The 26063-nt window shown below is 36.1% G+C and overlaps 1 protein-coding gene across 1 annotated transcript in view; it reads left to right on the top strand.

Moving 5' to 3' along the window:
- LOC138324474 (protein FAM13A-like) overlaps positions 1–26063 on the top strand; it is a 223752-nt gene that overhangs the window by 141803 nt on the left and 55886 nt on the right. Inside the window, 5 exon segments of the mRNA XM_069269538.1 lie at positions 6478–6502; positions 6504–6540; positions 9106–9164; positions 16040–16121; positions 18739–18824. Of these exon segments, the coding sequence (XP_069125639.1) occupies positions 6478–6502; positions 6504–6540; positions 9106–9164; positions 16040–16121; positions 18739–18824 (289 nt within the window).

Genomic DNA, 26063 nt, shown 5'->3' with positions numbered 1-26063 from the left:
GTTATACTGGTCATATAGACAAACAAAACATTTATACACACCACCTCACATTACACCCAATGTTATACTGGCCATATAGACAAGACAAAACATTTATACACACCACCTCACATTACACCCAATGTTATACTGGCCATAGACAGTAAATACTGGTTTTATTACCACAACACAAAACATTTATACACATACCACCTCACATTATTAACACACCAATGTTATACCTGGCCATATAGACAAACAAAAAACATTTATACACACCACCCCCACATTACACCCAATGTAATACTGGCCATATAGACAAACAAAACATTTATACACACCACCTCACATTACACACAATGTTATACTGGCCATATAGACAAACAAAACATTTATACATACCACCTCACATTACACACAATGTTATACTGGTCATATAGACAAACAAAACATTTATACACACCACCTCACATTACACACAATGTTATACTGGTCATATAGACACACAAAACATTTATACACACCACCTCACATTACACACAATGTTATACTGGCCATATAGACACACAAAACATTTATACATACCACCTCACATTACACCCAATGTAATACTGGCCATATAGACACTAGACACACAAAACATTTATACACACCACCTCACATTACACCCAATGTAATACTGGCCATATAGACACACAAAACATTTATACATACCACCTCACATTACACACCAATGTTATACTGGCCATTATAGGACATATAGACACACAAAACATTTATACACCACCACCTCACAACTACACCTCAAATGTTATACTGGCCATATAGACAAAACAAAACATTTATACATACCACCACACATTACACACAATGTTATACTGGCCATATAGACACACAAAACATTTATACACACCACCTCACATTACACACCATGTAATACTGGTCATATAGACAAACAAAAACATTTATACACACCACCTTCACATTACACCCAATGTTATACTGGCCATATATTGACACACAAAACATTTATATACACAACCACCTCACATTACACCCAATGTCATACTGGCCATATATAGACACACAAAACATTTATACCACACACACCTCACATTACACCCAATGTTATACTGGCCATATAGACACACAAAACATTTATACATACCACCTCACATTACACCCAATGTAATACTGGCCATATAGACACACACAAAATTTATACATACATACACACCACCTCACATTACTCCCAATGTAATACTGGCCATATAGACACACAAAACATTTACACACACCACCTCACATTACACCCAATGTTATACTGGTCATATAGACAAAACAAAACATTTATACACACCACCTCACATTACACCCAATGTTATACTGGCCATATAGACAAACAAAACATTTATACACACCACCTCACATTACACCCAATGTAATACTGGTCATATAGACACACAAAACATTTATACATACCACCTCACATTACACCCAATGTAATACTGGTCATATAGACAAACAAAACATTTATACATACCACCTCACATTACACCCAATGTAATACTGGTCATATAGACACACAAAACATTTATACATACCACCTCACATTACACCCAATGTAATACTGGCCATATAGACACACAAAACATTTATACATACCACCTCACATTACACACAATGTTAATTACTGGTCATATAGACACACAAAACAATTTATACATACCACAACTACATTACACACAAAGTAATACTGGCCACTATATAGACCATACAAAACATTTATACATACCACATCTCACATTACACACAATGTAAACTTGCCATATAGACACACATAACATTTTTACACACACCACCTCACATTACCACCCAATGTAATATTTTGGCCAGATAGACACACACAAAACATTTATACATACCACTAATCACATTACACCACAAATGTAATACTGTGTCCATATAGACAAAACAAAAACATTTATAATACATACCACCCTCACAGTACACACAATTGTAATACTGTGTCATATAGACACACATAAAACATTATATACATACCACCCTCACATTACACTCTCAAACTGTTAATACTGTGCCATATAGGGACACACAATACATTGATACCACACCAACCTTCACATTACACACAAATGTAATATGGTCTTATAGACACCACAGCAAAACATTTATACATAACCACCTCTACATTACACCCAATGTAATACTGGCCATATAGACACACAAAACATTTATACATACCACCTCACATTACACCCAATGTAATACTTGCCATATAGACACACAAAACATTTATACATACCAGCTCACATTACACACAATGTAATACTGGCCATATAGACACTAAACACACTAAACTATTTTATACACACTCACCCCACATCACATTACACCCAATGGTAATTACTGGGTCATATTAGACACACAAAAAACATTTATACACACCACCTCACATTACACCACAATGTTAATACTGGCCATATAGACACACAAATATCATTTATACATACCACCTCACATTACACACAATGTAATACTGGTAGATCTTCATATAGACACACAAAAACATTTTATACACACCACCTCACATTACACCCAATGTTTTATACTGGTCATATAGACACACAATAAACATATTTATACACACCCACCTCACATTACACCCAAATGTTCTACTGGTCATATAGACACACAAAACACATTTATACATACCAGACCCTCACATTACACCTTAATGTAATACTGGTTCATATAGACACACAAACATTTATACATTACCACCTCACATTACTACCACCCAATGTTTTTACTGGTCCATATAGACACACAAAACATTTATAACACACCACCTCACATTACACCCACATATGTGTATACTGGTCATATAGACACACAAAACATTTATACATACCACTCTACCACCAATGTAAATATGGCCAGATAGAAAAACAAAACTTTATTACACCCAATGTACAATCTTACTGGTCATTGCCATATAGACAAAACAAAACATTTATACACACCACCTCACATTACACCCAATGTTTAGTATACTGGTCATATAGACAAACAATACATTTATACACACTCACCTCACATTACACCCAATGTATTACTTGCGTCATATAGACACATCAAAACATTTTATACATACAGCTACACATTACACTCCAATGTTATACTGGCCATATAGACAAACAAAACATTTTCATACACACCACCTCACATTACACACCATGTAATACTGGCCATATTAGACACACCAAAACATTTCAGATACATACCACCTTCACACATTACACCCAATGTCTATACTGGCCATATAGACAACACAAACAATTTATACATTACCACCACTCTCACATTACACCCAGATGTTTTACTGGTCCATATAGACACACAAAACATTTATACATACCACCATCACATTACACCCAATGTTTTACTGGTCACTATAGACAAAAACAAAACATTTATACACACCACCTCACATTACACCCTAATGTTTATACACTGTCATATAGACAAACAAAAAACACCATGTTAAACTAGCATATCAGACACTACCACAAAAAACATCACATTACACTCGTACATTAACACAATGTAAACTCTGGTCATATAGACACACAAAACATTTATACACACCACCTCACATTACACACAAATGTTATACTGGTCATATAGACACACAAAACACATTTAGTACACACCACCTCACATTACACCCAATGTTATATACTGGCCATATAGACACTACAACAACAATTTATTACATTACCACCTCACATTACACACAATGTTATACTGGCCATATAGACACACACAAACAAACATTTATACTACAACCACCTCACATTACACACACAATGTTATACTGGAGCATATAGACACACAAAAACATTTATACACCCACCACCTACCACATTACACACAATGTTATACTGGTCATATAGACAAACACAAAACATTTTAATTACACATCACCACCCAATGTCACATTTACACACCACTCAATTATCCCAAATGTAATACTGGCCATATTAGACACACATAACATTTACACACACCACCTCACATTACACCCAATGTTATATGGGTCATATAGGACAACAAACAAAACATTTATACACACCACCTCACATTACACCCAATGTTTAATACTGGCCATATAGACAAACAAAACATTTATTACACACCACCTCACATTACACCCAATGTAATACTGGTCATATAGACACACAAAACATTTATACATACCAGCTCACATTACACCCAAATGTAATACTGGTCATATAGACAAACAAAACATTTTATACATACACCACCTCACATTACACATTAATGTGTGATACTGTGCCATATAGACACACAAAAACATTTATACATACCACCTCACATCACATTACAAACCAATGTATTATATGGTCATATAGAACACAAAAACATCATTTATACACACCACCTCACACTACACACACAATGTCATACTGGCCATATATAGACACACAAAACTATTTATACATACCACCTCACATTACACACAATGTAATACTGGCCATATAGACACACAAAACATTTATACATACCACCTCACTATTACACTACAATGTATATACTGGTCACCACCCTATAGACACTACACAAACATACATTTATACACACCACCTCACATTACACCACAATGTTATACTGGTCATATAGACACAACAAAAATCATTTAATACATACAGTACTGTCCTCACATTACACCCAATGTAATACTTAGCCATATAGACACACAAACATTTATACACCGCCACCTCACATTTACACACAATGTGTATACTGGCCATATAGACAAACAAAACATTTATACATACCACCTCACATTACACACAATGTAATACTGGCCATATAGACAAACAAAACATTATATACATACCACCTCACATTACACCCAATGTTATACTGGCCATATAGACAAACAAAAAATTTATATACATACCACTTCACATTACACCACAATGTTTTACTGGTCATATAGACAACACTAAACATTTATACATACCACCTCACATTACACCCAATGTTTTACTGGTCATATAGACAAACAAAACATTTATACACACCACCTCACATTACACCCAATGTTATTTACTGGTCATATAGACACAACAAAAAATTTATACATACCACTTCACATTACACCCAATGTTATACTGGTCATATAGACACACTAAACATTTATACACACCACCTCACATTACACACAATGTTATACTGTCCATATTAGACACAAAACATTGTATACACACCCAACCTCACATTACAACACAATGTTATACTGGCCATATAGACACTAGACACAAAACATTTATACATACCACCTCACATTACACACAATGTTATACTGGCCATATAGACACACAAAACATTTATACACACCACCTCACATTACACACCATGTAATACTGGTCATATAGACACACAAAACATTTATACACACCACCCTCACATTACATACACCACAATGTTATACTGGCCATATAGCACACACAAAACATTTATACACATCCACCACATCACATTACACCCCAATGTTATACTGGTCATATAGACAAACAAAACATTTATACATACCCACCTCACATTACACCCAATGTTAATACTGGCCATACATTTATACACACCACCTCACATTACACACAATGTAATACTTGCCATATAGACACACAAAACATTTATACATACCAGCTCACATTACACCCAATGTAATACTGGTCATATTAGACACACTAAACATTTATACACACCACCTCACATTACACCCAAAATGTTATTACTGGTCATATAGACACACAAAACATTTATACACACCACCTCACATTACACACAATGTTCGTATACTGGTCCATATAGACACACAAAACATTTATACATACCACCTCACATTACACCCAATGTTATACTGGCCATATAGACACACAAAACATTTATACATACATACATTAAAGAGATACCTAGTTGTTTAAATGATCATCAACAATATTTACAAGAAATTAAAAAATCAACAGTACCTAGTGTATATGTTGTGTGATTGTATTAATGATCGTAGGAAATCTAAGTGATGGTGGATGACGATTTTATGACTTGTGCCTTATCCAGACCTCGAACTCATGATCTAAAGCACCCGCCTGCCCAACATGCCTGTGGTGTTACACCACTGTACCACATTGTCAAAAAAGTGACAAAGTGATGTGCGGCCTGATATGCTACAATATGTAACACGTTCACAGTGGAAATTGTCAATTAATAATTTGAATACCTGGATCGTATATATATATATATATACATGATTTTGTTCACATGTGACATAATAAAGAGTTGATAAATATTTGTAATGTAACAGAACGTGAGGTGGTTACATATAAATACACATACATAGATTGACAAAAATAAAACGATGACAAAAGTTACTGTATTCTGTTTCAGTACTGGCAGTTCTGAAGATGAGTATAACTGTCAAACTGAGAATGTACACAAAGAAAATTCAAGGTAAGAATCACTAACAAATGGTTTAGTGGACTTGTTGGTATCTATCATTAGTGAAAGTGGAGCCTTCAATATTTTTACAATACAAAACTACATTTTAAACTTTTTTAGCTCACCTGGCCCGAAGGGCCGGTGAGAAGACGCTTATATGTCATGGCGCGGCGTCCGTCGTCCGTCGTCCGTCGGCGTCCGTCGGCGTCCGGTCTACAGTCTGTCCGCTCAACATTTCCTTTCAATCGCTACTAGTCATAGAGTTCTGCATGGATTGTAACCAAATTTGGCCACAAACATCCTTGGGGGAAGGGGAACAGAACTTGTATAAATTTTGGCTCTGACCCCCCGGGGGCAGGAGGGGCGGGGGCCCCCAATAGGGGAAATAGAGGTAAATCCTATAAATCGCTACTTGTCCTAGAGTTCTGCATGGATTGTAACCAAAATTAGCCACAAACATCCTTGGGGGAAGGGGAACAGAAACTTGTATAAATTTTGGCTCAGGTCCCCCGGGGGCAGGAGGGGCGGGGCCCAATAGGGGAAACAGAGGTAAATCCTTTAAATCGCTACTAGTCATAGAGTTATGAATGGAATGTAACCAAATTTGGCCACAAACATCCTTGGGGGGAAGGGGAACAGAACTTGTATAAATTTTGGCTCTGGTCCCCCGGGGGCAGGAGGGGCGGGGCCCAATAGGGGAAATAGAGGTAAATCCTTTAAATCGCTACTAGTCATAGAGTTCTGAATGGAATGCAACCAAATTTAGCCACAAAAATCCTTGGGGGGAAAGGGAACAGAACTTGTATAAATTTTGGCTCTGGTCCCCCAGGGGCAGAAGGGGCGGGGCCCAATAGGGGGAAATAGAGGTAAATCCTTTAAATCGCTACTTGTCCTAGAGTTCTGCATGGATTGTAACCAGATTTGGCCACAAACATCCTTGGGGGAAAGGGAACAGAACTTGTATAAGTTCTGGCTCTGACCTCCTGGGGGCAGGAGGGGCGGGGCCCAATAGGGGAAATAGAGGTAAATCCTATAAGTCGCTTCTTGTCTAGAGTTCTGCATGGATTGTAACCAAATTTGGCCACAAACATCCTTGGGGGAGGGGGAACAGAACTTGTATAAATTTTGGCTCAGGTCCCCCGGGGGCAGGAAGGGCGGGCCCAATAGGGGTCCAAATAGAGGTAAATCCTTTAAATCGCCACTTGTCCTAGAGTTCTGCATGGATTGTAACCAAAATCAGCCACAAACATCCTTGGGGGAAGGGAAAAGAACTTGTATAAATTTTGGCTCTGGTCCCCCGGGGGCAGGAGGGGCGGGGCCCAATAGGGGAAATAGAGGTAAATTCCTTTAAATCGCTACTGGTCATAGAGTTCTACATGGATTGTAACCAAATTTGGCCACAAACATCCTTGGGGGAAGGGGAACAGAACTTGTATAAATTTTGGCTCTGGCCCCCCGGGGGCGGGAGGGGCGGGGCCCAATAGGGGAAATAGAGGTAACTCCTTTAAATCACTACTAGTCATAGAGTTCTACATGGATTGAAACCAAATTTGGCCACAAACATCAGTGGAGGAAAGGGAACAGAGCTTGTATAAATTTTGGCTCTGACCCCCCGGAGGCAGGAGGGGCGGGGCTCAATAGGGGAAATAGAGGTTAATTCTTTAAATCGTTGCTTGTCCTAGATTTCTGCTTGGATTATAACCAAATTTGGCTACAAACATCCTTGGGGGAAGGGGAATAGAACTTGTATAAGTTTTGGCTCTGACCCCCCGGGGGCAGGAGGGGTGGGGCCCAATAGGGGAAATAGAGGTAAATCCTTTAAATCGCTACTTATCCTAGAGTTCTGCATGAATTGTAACCAAATTTGGTCACAAACGTCAGTGGAGGAAGGGGAACAAAACTTGTATAAATTTTGGCTCTGACCCCCCGGGGGCAAAAGGGACGGGGCCCAATAGGGGAAATAGAGGTAAATCCTATGAATCCCTACTTGTCCTAGAGTTCTGCATGGATTGTGACCAAATTTGGCCACAAACATCCTTGGGGGGAAGAGCAACAGAACTTGTATAAATTTTGGCTCTGACCCCTGGGGGCAGGAGTGGCGGGGCCCAATAGGGGAATTAGAGTTAAATATTAAAATTCCTACAGAAAAGAAATAATGAACCTGTATTCAGAACATTACTTGGCATTACAAACCAGGTGAGCGATACAGGCCCTCTAGGCCTCTTGTTACTGCTAAGTGTTCAATTGAATCTGAATAGCAATTAGAATTTATACCTGTATATGAGCAAATAATTAATCTGAGTTTATGACACTTCTACCCCAAGTAATCTTTCAAGTCTATTATAACTGAAATTCAGCTACAGATTTATACGATTCATAGTCCTTAAGATTTATACAATTCATAGTCCTTAAGATTTATACAATTCATAGTCCTTAAGATTTATACAATTCATAGTCCTTAAGATTTATACAATTCATAGTCCTTAAAATTTATACAATTCATAGTCCTTAAGATTTATACAATTCATAGTCCTTAAGAAGTTTTACAGCTGTCATGCTATGATCTTTATTTGCTAGGACTCAAGAAGAAAATCAGGCATTATGAGGAAAACTTTGAGAGAGACAATGGCTTCAAGGTATTATAGCACATCAATGTGGAGAATTCATTGTTGGATAGATAAACAATCTTAAGTGTTTCATCCCATGAGATTTTATGAAACAAATCTTTCAACGTTTTCAAGTTTACAGGCTTTGGCAAGCAAATGTAAAAACTTTGAGACAAGTGTTATTAAATGTCATATAAAATAAGCACAAGTTAACGATAGTAACATAACAACATTTCAAAACAATCTCAACATTACGATGTATTGTGAACCATGTCGTCCTTGAATCCTGACATCATTTTATTATCATAGCATCACAATGGTGTTGTACAAAGCTGATGTAAACCTAATATGGTATAAATAATGTTGTACACAGCTAATGTAAACCTAATATGGTATGAATAATGTTGTACAAAGCTAATGTAAACCTAATATGGTATAAATAATGTTGTACAAAGCTAATGTAAACCTAATATGGTATAAATAATGTTGTACACAGCTAATGTTGACCTTACATGGTATAAATAATGTTGAACACAGGTATTGTAAACCTAATATGGTATAAATAATGTTGTACACAGCTAATGTAAACCTAATATGGTATAAATAATGTTGTACACAGCTAATGTAAACCTAATATGGTATAAATAATGTTGTACACAGCTAATGTAAACCTAATATGGTATAAATAATGTTGTACACAGCTAATGTAAACCTAATATGGTATAAATAATGTTGTACACAGCTAATGTAAACCTTATATGGTATAAATAATGTTGTACACAGCTAATGTAAACCTAATATGGTATAAATAATGTTGTACACAGCTAATGTAAACCTAATATGGTATAAATAATGTTGTACAAAGCTAATGTAAACCTAATATGGTATAAATAATGTTGTACACAGCTAATGTAAACCTAATATGGTATAAATAATGTTGTACACAGCTAATATAAACCTAATATGGTATAAATAATGTTGTACACAGCTAATGTAAACCTGATATGGTATAAATAATGTTGTACACAGCTAATGTAAACCTAATATGGTATAAATAATGTTGCATACAGCTAATGTAAACCTTATATGGTATAAATAATGTTGTACACAGCTAATGTTGACCTTACATGGTATAAATAATGTTGTACACAGCTAATGTAAACCTAATATGGTATAAATAATGTTGTACACAGCTAATGTAAACCTAATATGGTATAAATAATGTTGTACACAGCTAATGTAAACCTGATATGGTATAAATAATGTTGTACACAGCTAATGCTAATGGTATAAACACACTAATGTAATATGGTATAAATAATGTTGTACACAGCTAATGTAAACCTAATATGGTATAAATAATGTTGTACACAGCTAATGTAAACCTGATATGGTATAAATAATGTTGTACACAGCTAATGTAAACCTAATATGGTATAAATAATGTTGTACACGGATAATGTAAACCTAATATGGTATAAATAATGTTGTACACAGCTAATGTAAAATAATGTTGTACACAGCTAATGTAAACCTAATATGGTATAAATAATGTTGTACACAGCAATGTATAACCTGTATGTATAAATATGTTGTACTATGTATATGGTATAAATAATGTTGTACACAAGTAATGTAAAACCTATTGGTATAAATAATGTTGTACACAGTAATGTAAACCTAATTGGTATAAATAATGTTGTACACAGCTAATGTAAACCTAATATAATAATAAATAATGTTATACACAAACTAATGTAAACCTGATATGGTATAAATATTGTTGTACACAGCTAATGTAAACCTAATATGGTATAAATAATGTTGTACACAGCTAATGTAAACCTAATATGGTATAAATAATGTTGTACACAGCTAATGTAAACCTAATATGGTATAAATAATGTTGTACACAGCTAATGTAAACCTAATATGGTATAAACAATGTTGTACACAGCTAATGTAAACCTGATATGGTATAAATAATGTTGCACACAGCTAATGTAAACCTAATATAGTATAAATAATGTTGTACACAGCTAATGTAAACCTAATATGGTATAAATAATGTTATACACAACTAATGTAAACCTTATATGATATGGATAATGTTGTACACAGCTAATGTTGACCTTACATGGTATAAATAATGTTGTACACAGCTAATGTAAACCTAATATAGTATAAATAATGTTATACACAACTAATGTAAACCTGATATGGTATAAATAATGTTGTACACAGCTAATGTTGACCTTACATGGTATAAATAATGTTGTACACAGCTAATGTAAACCTTATATGATATAGATAATGTTGTACACAGCTAATGTAAACCTAATATGTTATAAATAATGTTATACACACCTAATGTAAACCTGATATGGTATAAATAATGTTGTACACAGCTAATGTAAACCTAATATGGTATAAATAATGTTGTACACAGCTAATGTTAACCTTATATGGTATAAATAATGTTGTACACAGCTAATGTAAACCTTATATGATATAGATAATGTTGTACACAGCTAATGTAAACCTAATATGGTATAAATAATGTTATACACACCTAATGTAAACCTAATATGGTATAAATAATGTTGTACACAGCTAATGTAAACCTAATATGGTATAAATAATGTTGTACACAGCTAATGTTGACCTTACATGGTATAAATAATGTTGTACACAGCTAATGTAAACCTAATATAGTATAAATAATGTTATACACAACTAATGTAAACCTGATATGATATAGATAATGTTGTACACAGCTAATGTAAACCTGATATGGTATAAATAATGTTGTACACAGCTAATGTTGACCTTACATGGTATAAATAATGTTGTACACAGCTAATGTAAACCTGATATGGTATAAATAATGTTGTACACAGCTAATGTAAACCTTATATGATATAGATAATGTTGTACACAGCTAATGTAAACCTTATATGATATAAATAATGTTGTACACAGCTAATGTAAACCTTATATGATATAAATAATGTTGTACACAGCTAATGTAAACCTGATATGGTATAAATAATGTTGTACACAGCTAATGTAAACCTTATATGATATAAATAATGTTGTACACAGCTTATGTTGACCTTACATGGTATAAATAATGTTGTACACAGCTAATGTAAACCTGATATGGTATAAATAATGTTGTACACAGCTAATGTAAACCTTATATGATATAGATAATGTTGTACACAGCTAATGTAAACCTAATATGGTATAAATAATGTTATACACAACTAATGTAAACCTAATATGGTATAAATAATTTAATGTTGTACACAGCTAATGTAAACCTAATATAGTATAAATAATGTTATACACAGCTAATGTAAACCTGATATGGTATAAATAATGTTGTACACAGCTAATGTTGACCTTACATGGTATAAATAATGTTGTACACAGCTAATGTAAACCTGATATGGTATAAATAATGTTGTACACAGCTAATTTTGACCTTACATGGTATAAATAATGTTGTACACAGCTAATGTAAACCTAATATGGTATAAATAATGTTGTACACAGCTTATGTTGACCTTACATGGTATAAATAATGTTGTACACAGCTAATGTAAACCTGATATGGTATAAATAATGTTGTACACAGCTAATGTAAACCTAATATGGTATAAATAATGTTGTACACAGCTAATGTAAACCTGATATGGTATAAATAATGTTGTACACAGCTAATGTAAACCTAATATGGTATAAATAATGTTGTACACAGCTAATGTAAAATTATATGGTATAAATAATGTTGTACACAGCTAATGTTAACCTTACATGGTATAAATAATGTTGTACACAAACTAATGTAAACCTAATATGGTATAAATAATAATGTACACAGCTAATGTAAACCTGATATGGTATAAATAATGTTGTACACAGCTAATGTAAACCTAATATGGTATAAATAATGTTGTACACAGCTAATGTAAACCTAATATGGAATAAAATATGTTGTACACAGCTAATGTTAACCTAATATGGTATAAATAATGTTGTACACAGCTAATGTAAACCTAATATGGTATAAATAATGTTGTACAAGCTAATGTTGTACACAGCTAATGTAAACCTTACATGGTATAAATAATGTTGTACACAGCTAATGTAAACCTAATATGGTATAAATAATGTTGTACACAGCTAATGTTAATGGTATAAATAATGTTGTACACAGCTAATGTAACCTACATGGTATAAATAATGTTGTACACAACTAATGTAAACCTAATATGGTATAAATAATGTTGTACACAGCTAATGTAAACCTAATATGGTATAAATAATGTTGTACACAGCTAATGTAAACCTAATATGGTATAAATAATGTTGTACACAGCTAATGGTAACCTTATATGGTATAAATAATGTTGTACACAGCTAATGTAAACCTAATATGGTATAAATAATGTTGTACACAGCTAATGTAAACCTTTATATGGTATAAATAATGTTGTACACAGCTAATGTTGACCTTACATGGTATAAATAATGTTGTACACAGGTAATGTAAACCTAATATGGTATAAATAATGTTGTACACAGCTAATGTAAACCTAATATGGTATAAATAATGTTGCACAGTAATGTAAACCTATATTATTATACACAGCTATGTTAAACCTAATATGGTATAAATAATGTTGTACACAGCTGATGTTAACCTAATGATGTTAACCTAATGGTATAAATAATGTTGTACACAGCTAATGTAAACCTAATATGGTATAAATAATGTTGTTGTACACAGCTAATGTAAACCTAATATGGTATAAATAATGTTGTACACAGCTAATGTAAACCTAATATGGTATAAATAATGTTGTACACAGGTAATGTAAACCTAATATGGTATAAATAATGTTGTACACAGCTAATGTAAACCTGATATGGTATAAATAATGCTGTATAAATATTATTATACACAGCTGATGTTAACCTAATATGGTATAAATAATGTTGTACACAGATAATGTAAACCTAATATGGTATAAATAATGTTGTACACAGCTAATGTAAACCTAATATGGTATAAATAATGTTGTACACAGCTAATGTAAACCTAATATGGTATAAATAATGTTGTACACAGATAATGTAAACCTAATATGGTATAAATAATGTTGTACACAGCTAATGTAAACCTAATATGGTATAAATAATGTTGTACACAGCTAATGTAAACCTAATATGGTGTAAATAATGTTGTACACAGCCAATGTAAACCTGATATGGTATAAATAATGCTGTATAAATATTATTATACACAGCTGATGTTAACCTAATATGGTATAAATAATGTTGTACACAGCTAATGTAAACCTAATATGGTATAAATAATGTTGTACAAAGCTAATGTAAACCTAATATGGTATCAATAATGTTGTACACAGCTAATGTTGACCTTACATGGTATAAATAATGTTGTACACAGCTAATGTAAACCTAATATGGTATAAACAATGTTGTGTACAGCTAATGTAAACCTAATATAATAATGTTGTACACAGCTAATGTAAACCTAATATGGTATAAATAATGTTGTACACAGGTAATGTAAACCTAATATGGTATAAATAATGTTGTACACAGCTAATGTAAACCTAATATGTTATAAACAATGTTGTGTACAGCTAATGTAAACCTAATATGGTATAAATAATGTTGTGTACAGCTAATGTAAACCTAATATGGTATAAATAATGTTATACACAACTAATGTAAACCTGATATGGTATAAATAATGTTGTACACAGCTAATGTTGACCTTACATGGTATAAATAATGTTGTACACAGCTAATGTAAACCTAATATGGTATAAATAATGTTGTACACAGCTAATGTAAACCTAATATGGTATAAATAATGTTGTACACAGCTAATGTAAACCTTATATGGTATAAATAATGTTGTACACAGCTAATGTTGACCTTACATGGTATAAATAATGTTGTACACAGCTAATGTAAACCTAATATGGTATAAATAATGTTGTACACAGCTAATGTTAACCTTATATGGTATAAATAATGTTGTACACAGCTAATGTAAACCTGATATGGTGTAAATAATGTTGTACACAGCTAATGTAAACCTTATATGGTATAAATAATGTTGTACACAGACAATGTAAACCTTATATGGTGTAAATAATGTTGTACACAGCTAATGTTAACCTTATATGGTATAGATAATGTTGTACACAGCTAATGTAAACCTAATATGGTATAAATAATGTTGTACACAACTAATGTAAACCTAATATGGTATAAATAATGTTGTACACAGCTAATGTAAACCTAATATGGTATAAATAATGTTGTACACAGCTAATGTAAACCTTATATGGTATAAATAATGTTGTACACAGCTAATGTTGACCTTACATGGTATAAATAATGTTGTACACAGCTAATGTAAACCTAATATGGTATAAATAATGTTGTACACAGCTAATGTTAACCTTATATATGGTATAAATAATGTTGTACACAGCTAATGTAAACCTGATATGATATAGATAATGTTGTACACAGCTAATGTAAACCTAATATGGTATAAATAATGTTGTACAAAGCTAATGTAAACCTAATATGGTATAAATAATGTTGCACACAGCTAATGTAAACCTAATATGGTATAAATAATGTTGTACACAGCTAATGTAAACCTTATATGGTATAAATAATGTTGCATACAGCTAATGTAAACCTTATATGGTATAAATAATGTTGTACACAGCTAATGTAAACCTGATATGGTGTAAATAATGTTCTGATGAATCCGGGAGTGGTCTCCTTAAAAACATCAGTAAAATGTGACACAAATATAATACAAGGAAATTTCTCACCCACAGCCATCACATGTAGACAAAACCAACAAACCGGAAGTGAAACGATGGATGGGCGACATCACAAAGGCCAAGAAAGAGATCAAAAGTAAGTGTTTATTTAGCAGCACATGTGTATTTTGTAGAGTATTTTTGGGGCAATAATTGATCCCATTTTTAACAAAAAATAGAAACAAAAAAAACCATCATGACATATATATACATAGCCCTTTATTTTGGATGTAGCCCTTTTTAATAGCCAGCATATGTACACCACAGACATGTTCCCCACAATCTTCATGAGGTGATGTCATAAAACAAAATTCAGGATAGACAAACACTAATTACGTAAAGCCTTAGTGATTATATCGAAGGTTTCTCTTTTGGGGGCAAAATGTCAGTGTTCTGTCAAGTTCCTTCTGTTAATTATACCCCCCACAACAAAGTTAAGGAGCGGGGGTGGTACTGGAATCAGGTTGTCCTTCTGTTAATTATACCCCCCACAACAAAGTTAAGGAGCCGGGGTGGTACTGGAATCAGGTTGTCCTTCTGTTAATTATACCCCCACAACAAAGTAAAAGAGTAGGGGTGGTACTGGAATCAGGTTTTTCTTCTGTTAATTATACCCTCCACAACAAAGTTAAGGAGCAGGGGTGGTACTGGAATCAGGTTTTTCTTCTGTTAATTATACCCCCACAACAAAGTTAAGGAGCATGGGTGGTACTGGAATCAGGTTTTTCTTCTGTTAATTATACCCCCCACAACAAAGTTAAGGAGCGGGGGTGGTACTGGAATCAGGTTGTCCTTCTGTTAATTATACGCCCCACAACAAAGTTAAGGAGCCGGGGTGGTACTGGAATCAGTTTGTCCTTCTGTTAATTATACCCCCCACAACAAAGTTAAGGAGCCGGGGTGGTACTGGAATCAGGTTGTCCTTCTGTTAATTATACCCCCACAACAAAGTAAAAGAGTAGGGGTGGTACTGGAATCAGGTTGTCCTTCTGTTAATTATACCCCCCACAACAAAGTTAAGGAGCCGGGGTGGTACTGGAATCAGTTTGTCCTTCTGTTAATTATACCCTCCACAACAAAGTTAAGGAGCCGGGGTGGTACTGGAATCAGGTTGTCCTTCTGTTAATTATACCCCCCACAACAAAGTAAAAGAGTAGGGGTGGTACTGGAATCAGGTTGTCCTTCTGTTAATTATACCCCCCACAACAAAGTTAAGGAGCCGGGGTGGTACTGGAATCAGGTTGTCCTTCTGTTAATTATACCCCCCACAACAAAGTTAAGGAGCCGGGGTGGTACTGGAATCAGGTTGTCCTTCTGTTAATTATACCCCCCACAACAAAGTTATGGAGCCGGGGTGGTACTGGAATCAGGTTTTTCTTCTGTTAATTATACCCCCCACAACAAAGTTAAGGAGCGGGGGTGGTACTGGAATCAGGTTGTCCTTCTGTTAATTATACCCCCCACAACAAAGTTAAGGAGCGGGGGTGGTACTGGAATCAGGTTGTCCTTCTGTTAATTATACCCCCCACAACAAAGTTAAGGAGCCGGGGTGGTACTGGAATCAGGTTGTCCTTCTGTTTATTATACCCCCCACAACAAAGTTAAGGAGCCGGGGTGGTACTGGAATCAGGTTTTTCTTCTGTTAATTATACCCCCCACAACAAAGTTAAGGAGCGGGGGTGGTACTGGAATCAGGTTGTCCTTCTGTTAATTATACCCCCCACAACAAAGTAAAAGAGTAGGGGTGGTACTGGAATCAGGTTTTTCTTCTGTTAATTATACCCCCCACAACAAAGTTAAGGAGCGGGGGTGGTACTGGAATCAGGTTGTCCTTCTGTTAATTATACCCCCCACAACAAAGTTAAGGAGCCGGGGTGGTACTGGAATCAGGTTGTCCTTCTGTTAATTATACCCCCCACAACAAAGTTAAGGAGCCGGGGTGGTACTGGAATCAGGTTGTCCTTCTGTTAATTATACCCCCCGCAACAAAGTTAAGGAGCCGGGGTGGTACTGGAATCAGGTTGTCCTTCTGTTAATTATACCCCCCACAACAAAGTTAAGGAGCAGGGGTGGTACTGGAATCAGGTTGTCCTTCTGTTAATTATACCCCCCACAACAAACTTGCCCCTGCAAATTGATGTTCATGAACTTTCTGTAAATGTTCATGAATTGTTCATTAAATTTTTCATACAAAGTTCATGAACCATTTCATGAACATTGGTTCATGAAGTGTCCATGAAGTTTCATGAACTATTCATGAATAGTTCATGAACATAATATTTAAATATGGTTTTCATGAACATCAGTAGATTGTTCATGAACTTATTTTTAATTCATGAACTATTCATGAACATAAATTATATGTTCATGAACTAAATTGAAGTAACTGGTTATATATTAATTATGCTTTAAAAACATACCTTGAACTTCAACTAAAGTTACATCAAATAAGGGAAAAGCAGAAGTGTTATGTCGGTTTTTTAGCAGTGTATTCATATAGGAATCGGACACGACTCCTCATCTGTACATAAGAGAAGTCGCCGAAGAGATGTCACAAATGAATATAGAACAAGAAGCTGTATCAAAGATCCTTAAAAATCTCAAACCGGACAAATCCCCCGGACTAGACGAACTCCACCCGATGTTCCTGAAAAGCACCTCTGATACAATATCATATCCAATAACGAAGTTATTCAACCAATCAATTTCAACAGGAACTCTCCCGGATGATTGGAAAAGGGCTCGAGTGTGTGCCATTTTCAAAAAAGGAGATAAGTGTGAACCGAGAAACTATAGGCCTGTAAGTCTCACGTCAGTTGTTTGTAAAACACTAGAAACTCTAATAAGGGATCATATAGTAACATTTATGAGGAAAAACAAGTACTTCTCCAACAAACAATACGGTTTCTTATCAGGTAGATCAACAACATTACAACTTCTAGAAGTTCTGGATAAATGGACAACTGCTTTAGATAAAGATGAAGTAGTCGATTTTCTTTCATACCTACACGTGTAATACTGGCTGGTCTAGGGCAATACACTCATGTCGCCTGAGGCTTTATTGCATGGCTACCCATGCAATAAAGTCTCGTGACGTCACGGCGTCAACAAAATCTCTATTTCCTCGGTAAAATTTTAACATTTTTTTCACAAAATTGACTGGTTTTACTATAAAAGATGCAAGCAACGGAATTTGTGTTGAAAATATCACGTAATTTTTCATGTATGGAAATTGATCCAGTCGTGGATTTCTTCAAATTTATTTCAAAATGGCGGGATATTATAGTTGTAAAATTGCAGTAAAACGTCGTGGTATGAAAGAAAAATACTCTTTCATAAGTGGATATGAAGGATAGGGATATTCTACCCTCGGGATCACAAAATGTTGCAAAACCCTCGGCAAGCCTCGGGTTTTACTACATTTTGTGACCCTCGGGTAGAATATCCCTATCCTTCATATCCACATATGAAAGAGTCTTATAGTATATACATGGATTATCAGAAAGCTTTTGATACAGTTCCGCACAACCGTTTACTGAATAAATTAAACTCATATAATTTCAACCAGCAGATGAAAACTTGGATTTCATCTTTTTTGAAAGGAAGACATCGAATGGTAACAGTGAATGGCAAAAATTCCAAATGGACAAGCGTAACATCAGGAATTCCACAAGGATCGGTTCTTGGACCCTTATTATTTGTGATATTTGTTAATGATCTTCCAGACATAGTGCAGTCAGACGTATACTTATTTGCAGATGATACTAAAATATTCAAGGCTGTCCGTGGCAAAGATGATGCTTTAGATCTGCAAAGTGATTTAGATACAATGTCGAAATGGAGTGAAACGTGGCTTCTAAAAATGCACCCAGATAAATGCAAACACATGAGGATACACAAACAGAGAACAAGAAACCAATGTGAGGAAATTATACAACACCAGCTCAATGGAAAAACACTGCAACATATCGACAAAGAAAAAATATAGGAGTAGTTGTAGATTCCACGTTAAGCTTCGACAGCCATATATCAGAGAAAGTAAAAAAAGCCAATTCCATGTTTGGACTTTTGAGAAGAACTTTTCAGTTTTTAGACATCAAATCATTTATTCCGCTATATAAATGCTTAGTTCGGTCTCATTTGGACTATGCTTGCCCCGTATGGGCGCCTTACCTACAGAAGCATATAGAAATGATAGAAAGTGTCCAAAGAAGAGCGACAAAATGTCTACCAGGAATGTCACATCTAGCATACAGTCAAAGGCTAGAGAAACTGAATTTACCAACATTGGCATATAGAAGAATAGGAGGTGACATGATTGAACTCTTCAAAATTTTTGATGGAGTATATGACTCTATGGAAAGATGCAATGGACCGCGAGAGCAGCAGGGGGCATAGGAGGAAGCTATTCCATACAAGATCTAACTATGAGATTAGGAGAAACTTTTTTTCACTAAGAGCTACTAAGATATGGAACGATCTACCAGAGAATGTAGTGATGGCACCAAATATAAACTCCTTCAAAAATGCATTAGACAAACATTGGAATGAACAAGAACTCTTATACAACTACAAAGCCTTTATACATCATTAATTTATTATTATTACCGGATAAAAATGTATTAACTGTAAACTCTATATTTTGTCTGAGTCTGGTATAGAGGACTTTACATATAAGTCCTGAACCAGAAATAAACTTATCTTATCTTATCTTGATTTTTAGCCCACCATCATCAGATGGTGGGCTATTCAAATCGCCTTTCGTCCGTGGTCCGTCGTCCGTCCGTCCGTCGTCCGTCCGTCCGTCCGTCCTTCCGTCCGTCCGTCCTTCCGTCAGTCCGTCCGTCCGTCCTTTCTCAAATTTCACATGCAGGTTCCCCTAGGGCCCTAGTTGTGCATATTGCAGGGATCAATCGGTCCGCTATTTCTCAGAAATAACTAAAGGGATCTTTCTCAAATTTTACATGTAGGTTCCCCTAGGGCCCTAGTTGTGCATATTGCATTTTGGGACCAATCGGTCAACAGATGGCCGACTGGCGGCCATCTTGGATTTTGATAGTTAAAGTTTGTTACCGTCGTCACGTATTTCTCAAAAGATAGGATCTTCTCAAATTATGTAGGTTTCATCTAGGGCCTAGTTTTGCATATTGCATTTTGGACCAGTTTCAACAAGTGGCTGACTGGCGCCATATTGGATTTCAGTTAAAGTTGTTACTTAAAGGAGGGATCTTTCTCAAATTTCATATGTAGGTTTCCCTAGGGGCCTAGTTGTGCATATTGCATTTTGGGACCAATCGGTCAACAAGATGGCCGACTGGCGGCCATCTTGGATTTTGATAGTTAAAGTTTGTTACCGCTATTTCTCAGAAAGTACTTAAGGGATCTTTCTCAAATTTCATATGTAGGTTTCCCTAGGGCCTAGTTGTGCATATTGCATTTTGGGACCAATCGGTCAACAAGATGGCCGACTGGCGGCCATCTTGGATTTTGATAGTTAAAGTTTGTTACCGCTATTTCTCAGAAAGTATTAAGGGATCTTTCTCAAATTTCATATGTAGGTTTCCCCTAGGGCCCTAGTTGTGCATATTGCATTTTGGGACCAATCGGTCAACAAGATGGCCGACTGGCGGCCATCTTGGATTTTGATAGTTAAAGTTTGTTACCGCTATTTCTCAGAAAGTACTAAAGGGATCTTTCTCAAATTTCACATGTAGGTTCCCCTAGGGCCCTAGTTGTGCATATTGCATTTTGGGACCAATTGGTCAACAAGATGGCCGACTGGCGGCCATCTTGGATTTTGATAGTTAAAGTTTGTTACCGCTATTTCTCAGAAAGTACTTAAGGGATCTTTCTCAAATTTCATACATGTAGGTTCCCCTAGGGCCTAGTTGTGCATATTGCATTTTGGGACCAATCGGTCAACAAGATGGCCGACTGGCGGCCATCTTGGATTTTGATAGTTAAAGTTTGTTACCGCTATTTCTCAGAAAGTACTGAAGGGATCTTTCTGCAAATTTCATATGTAGGTTCCCTAGGGCCTAGTTGTGCATATTGCATTTTGGGACCAATCAGTCAACAAGATGGCCGACCGACTGGCGGCCATCTTGGATTTTGATAGTTAAAGTTTGTTACCGCTATTTCTCAGAAAGTACTGAAGGGATCTTTCTCAAATTTTATATGTAGGTTCCCCTAGGGCCCTAGTTGTGCATATTGCATTTTGGGACCAATCGGTCAACAAGATGGCCGACTGGCGGCCATCTTGGATTTTGATAGTTAAAGTTTGTTACCGCTATTTCTCAGAAAGTACTGAAGGGATCTTTCTCAAATTTCATATGTAGGTTCCCCTAGGGCCCTAGTTGTGCATATTGCATTTTGGGACCAATCGGTCAATTTTGGGATAGATTTGAATACTGAAAGGATCTTTCTCAATATATATAGTAATGTAGTAAAAAGTTTGAAAAGCAGATAAGATCCATCTTTCTGTTGTAGACAAGATAATTCTTTGGAGGGCGCCAAGATCCCTCTGGGATCTCTTGTTAATGCTAAATTTGGTTTTTTTTTTTCTTCTATGTGAATAAAAAAAAAAAAAAATTTATAAAAATCACAGAGAAGCCTAGCATGATCACATGACAAATCCAATTTGGCTTTGATTGGGTGCTGGTATTATAGGGTCATGACATCACAAGATCTTTAACAGTGATGGAGGCATTTACAAAGAGATGAAACTTTGTGTCAATTCTTAGGATATATTATAATCAAAGGTTCATATGGATTGATGACAAGTTTACAAGGTATGTAAATATCTTAATTATCTTCTTTGTTTGATTTCAATTTAATGTGCATAACCATTAGGAGCTGAGTTTGGCATGTAATGTGTGTTGCAACATAGCATGGAGATCTCTCTATACAGAACCATAAAACGACTGCTGTCTAAGTCCTCCTCAGTAAGTAACACCTACTCTATACAGAACCATAAAACGACTGCTGTCTAAGCCCTCCTCAGTAAGTAACACCTAACTCTATACAGAACCATAAAACGACTGCTGTCTAAGCCCTCCTCAGTAAGTAACACCTACTCTATACAAAACCATAAAACGACTGCTGTCTAGGTCCTCCTCAGTAAGTAACACCTACTCTATACAGAACCATAAAACGACTGCTGTCTAAGCCCTCCTCAGTAAGTAACACCTACTCTATACAGAACCATAAAAACGACTGCTGTCTAAGCCCTCCTCAGTAAGTAACACCTACTCTATACAGAACCATAAAACGACTGCTGTCTAAGCCCTCCTCAGTAAGTAACACCTACTCTATACAGAACCATAAAACGACTGCTGTCTAAGCCCTCCTCAGTAAGTAACACCTACTCTATACAGAACCATAAAACGACTGCTGTCTAAGCCCTCCTCAGTAAGTAACACCTACTCTATACAGAACCATAAAACGACTGCTGTCTAAGCCCTCCTCAGTAAGTAACACCTACTCTATACAGAACCATAAAACGACTGCTGTCTAAGCCCTCCTCAGTAAGTAACACCTACTCTATACAGAACCATAAAACGACTGCTGTCTAAGCCCTCCTCAGTAAGTAACACCTACTCTATACAGAACCATAAAACGACTGCTGTCTAAGCCCTCCTCAGTAAGTAACACCTACTCTATACAGAACCATAAAACGACTGCTGTCTAAGCCCTCCTCAGTAAGTAACACCTACTCTATACAGAACCATAAAACGACTGCTGTCTAAGCCTCCTCAGTAAGTAACACCTACTCTATACAGAACCATAAAACGACTGCTGTCTAAGCCCTCCTCAGTAAGTAACACCTACTCTATACAGAACCATAAAACGACTGCTGTCTAAGCCCTCCTCAGTAAGTAACACCTACTCTATACAGAACCATAAAACGACTGCTGTCTAAGCCCTCCTCAGTAAGTAACACCTACTCTATACAGAACCATAAAACGACTGCTGTCTAAGCCCTCCTCAGTAAGTAACACCTACTCTATACAGAACCATAAAACGACTGCTGTCTAAGCCCTCCTCAGTAAGTAACACCTACTCTATACAGAACCATAAAACGACTGCTGTCTAAGCCCTCCTCAGTAAGTAACACCTACTCTATACAGAACCATAAAACGACTGCTGTCTAAGCCCTCCTCAGTAAGTAACACCTACTCTATACAGAACCATAAAACGACTGCTGTCTAAGCCCTCCTCAGTAAGTAACACACTACTCTATACAGAACCATAAAACGACTGCTGTCTAAGCCCTCCTCAGTAAGTAACACCTACTCTATACAAAACCATAAAACGACTGCTGTCTAAGTCCTCCTCAGTAAGTAACACCTACTCTATACAGAACCATAAAACGACTGCTGTCTAAGCCCTCCTCAGTAAGTAACACCTACTCTATACAAAACCATAAAACGACTGCTGTCTAAGCCCTCCTCAGTAAGTAACACCTACTCTATACAGAACCATAAAACGACTGCTGTCTAAGCCCTCCTCAGTAAGTAACACCTACTCTATACAGAACCATAAAACGACTGCTGTCTAAGCCCTCCTCAGTAAGTAACACCTACTCTATACAGAACCATAAAACGACTGCTGTCTAAGCCCTCCTCAGTAAGTAACACCTACTCTATACAGAACCATAAAACGACTGCTGTCTAAGCCCTCCTCAGTAAGTAACACCTACTCTATACAGAACCATAAAACGACTGCTGTCTAAGCCCTCCTCAGTAAGTAACACCTACTCTATACAGAACCATAAAACGACTGCTGTCTAAGCCCTCCTCAGTAAGTAACACCTACTCTATACAGAACCATAAAACGACTGCTGTCTAAGCCCTCCTCAGTAAGTAACACCTACTCTATACAGAACCATAAAACGACTGCTGTCTAAGCCCTCCTCAGTAAGTAACACCTACTCTATACAGAACCATAAAAACGACTGCTGTCTAAGCCCTCCTCAGTAAGTAACACCTACTCTATACAGAACCATAAAACGACTGCTGTCTAAGCCCTCCTCAGTAAGTAACACCTACTCTATACAGAACCATAAAACGACTGCTGTCTAAGCCCTCCTCAGTAAGTAACACCTACTCTATACAGAACCATAAAACGACTGCTGTCTAAGCCCTCCTCAGTAAGTAACACCTACTCTATACAGAACCATAAAACGACTGCTGTCTAAGCCCTCCTCAGTAAGTAACACCTACTCTATACAGAACCATAAAACGACTGCTGTCTAAGCCCTCCTCAGTAAGGTAACACCTACTCTATACAGAACCATAAAACGACTGCTGTCTAAGCCCTCCTCAGTAAGTAACACCTACTCTATACAGAACCATAAAACGACTGCTGTCTAAGCCCTCCTCAGTAAGTAACACCTACTCTATACAGAACCATAAAACGACTGCTGTCTAAGTCCTCCTCAGTAAGTAACACCTACTCTATACAGAACCATAAAACGGCTGCTGTCTAAGCCCTCCTCAGTAAGTAACACCTACTCTATACAGAACCATAAAAACGACTGCTGTCTAAGCCCTCCTCAGTAAGTAACACCTACTCTATACAGAACCATAAAACGACTGCTGTCTAAGCCCTCCTCAGTAAGTAACACCTACTCTCTATACAGAACCATAAAACGACTGCTGTCTAAGCCCTCCTCAGTAAGTAACACCTACTCTATACAGAACCATAAAACGACTGCTGTCTAAGCCCTCCTCAGTAAGTAACACCTACTCTATACAGAACCATAAAACGACTGCTGTCTAAGCCCTCCTCAGTAAGTAACACCTACTCTATACAGAACCATAAAAGGACTGCTGTCTAAGTCCTCCTCAGTAAGTAACACCTACTCTATACAGAACCATAAAACGACTGCTGTCTAAGCCCTCCTCAGTAAGTAACACCTACTCTATACAGAACCATAAAACGACTGCTGTCTAAGCCCTCCTCAGTAAGTAACACCTACTCTATACAGAACCATAAAACGACTGCTGTCTAAGCCCTCCTCAGTAAGTAACACCTA

Source organism: Argopecten irradians, chromosome 5 (assembly GCF_041381155.1).
Source record: "Argopecten irradians isolate NY chromosome 5, Ai_NY, whole genome shotgun sequence".
NCBI lineage: Eukaryota > Metazoa > Mollusca > Bivalvia > Pectinida > Pectinidae > Argopecten > Argopecten irradians.
Note: the sequence above shows the minus strand (reverse complement) of the source record. Positions and strands in the feature narration are given on the sequence as shown.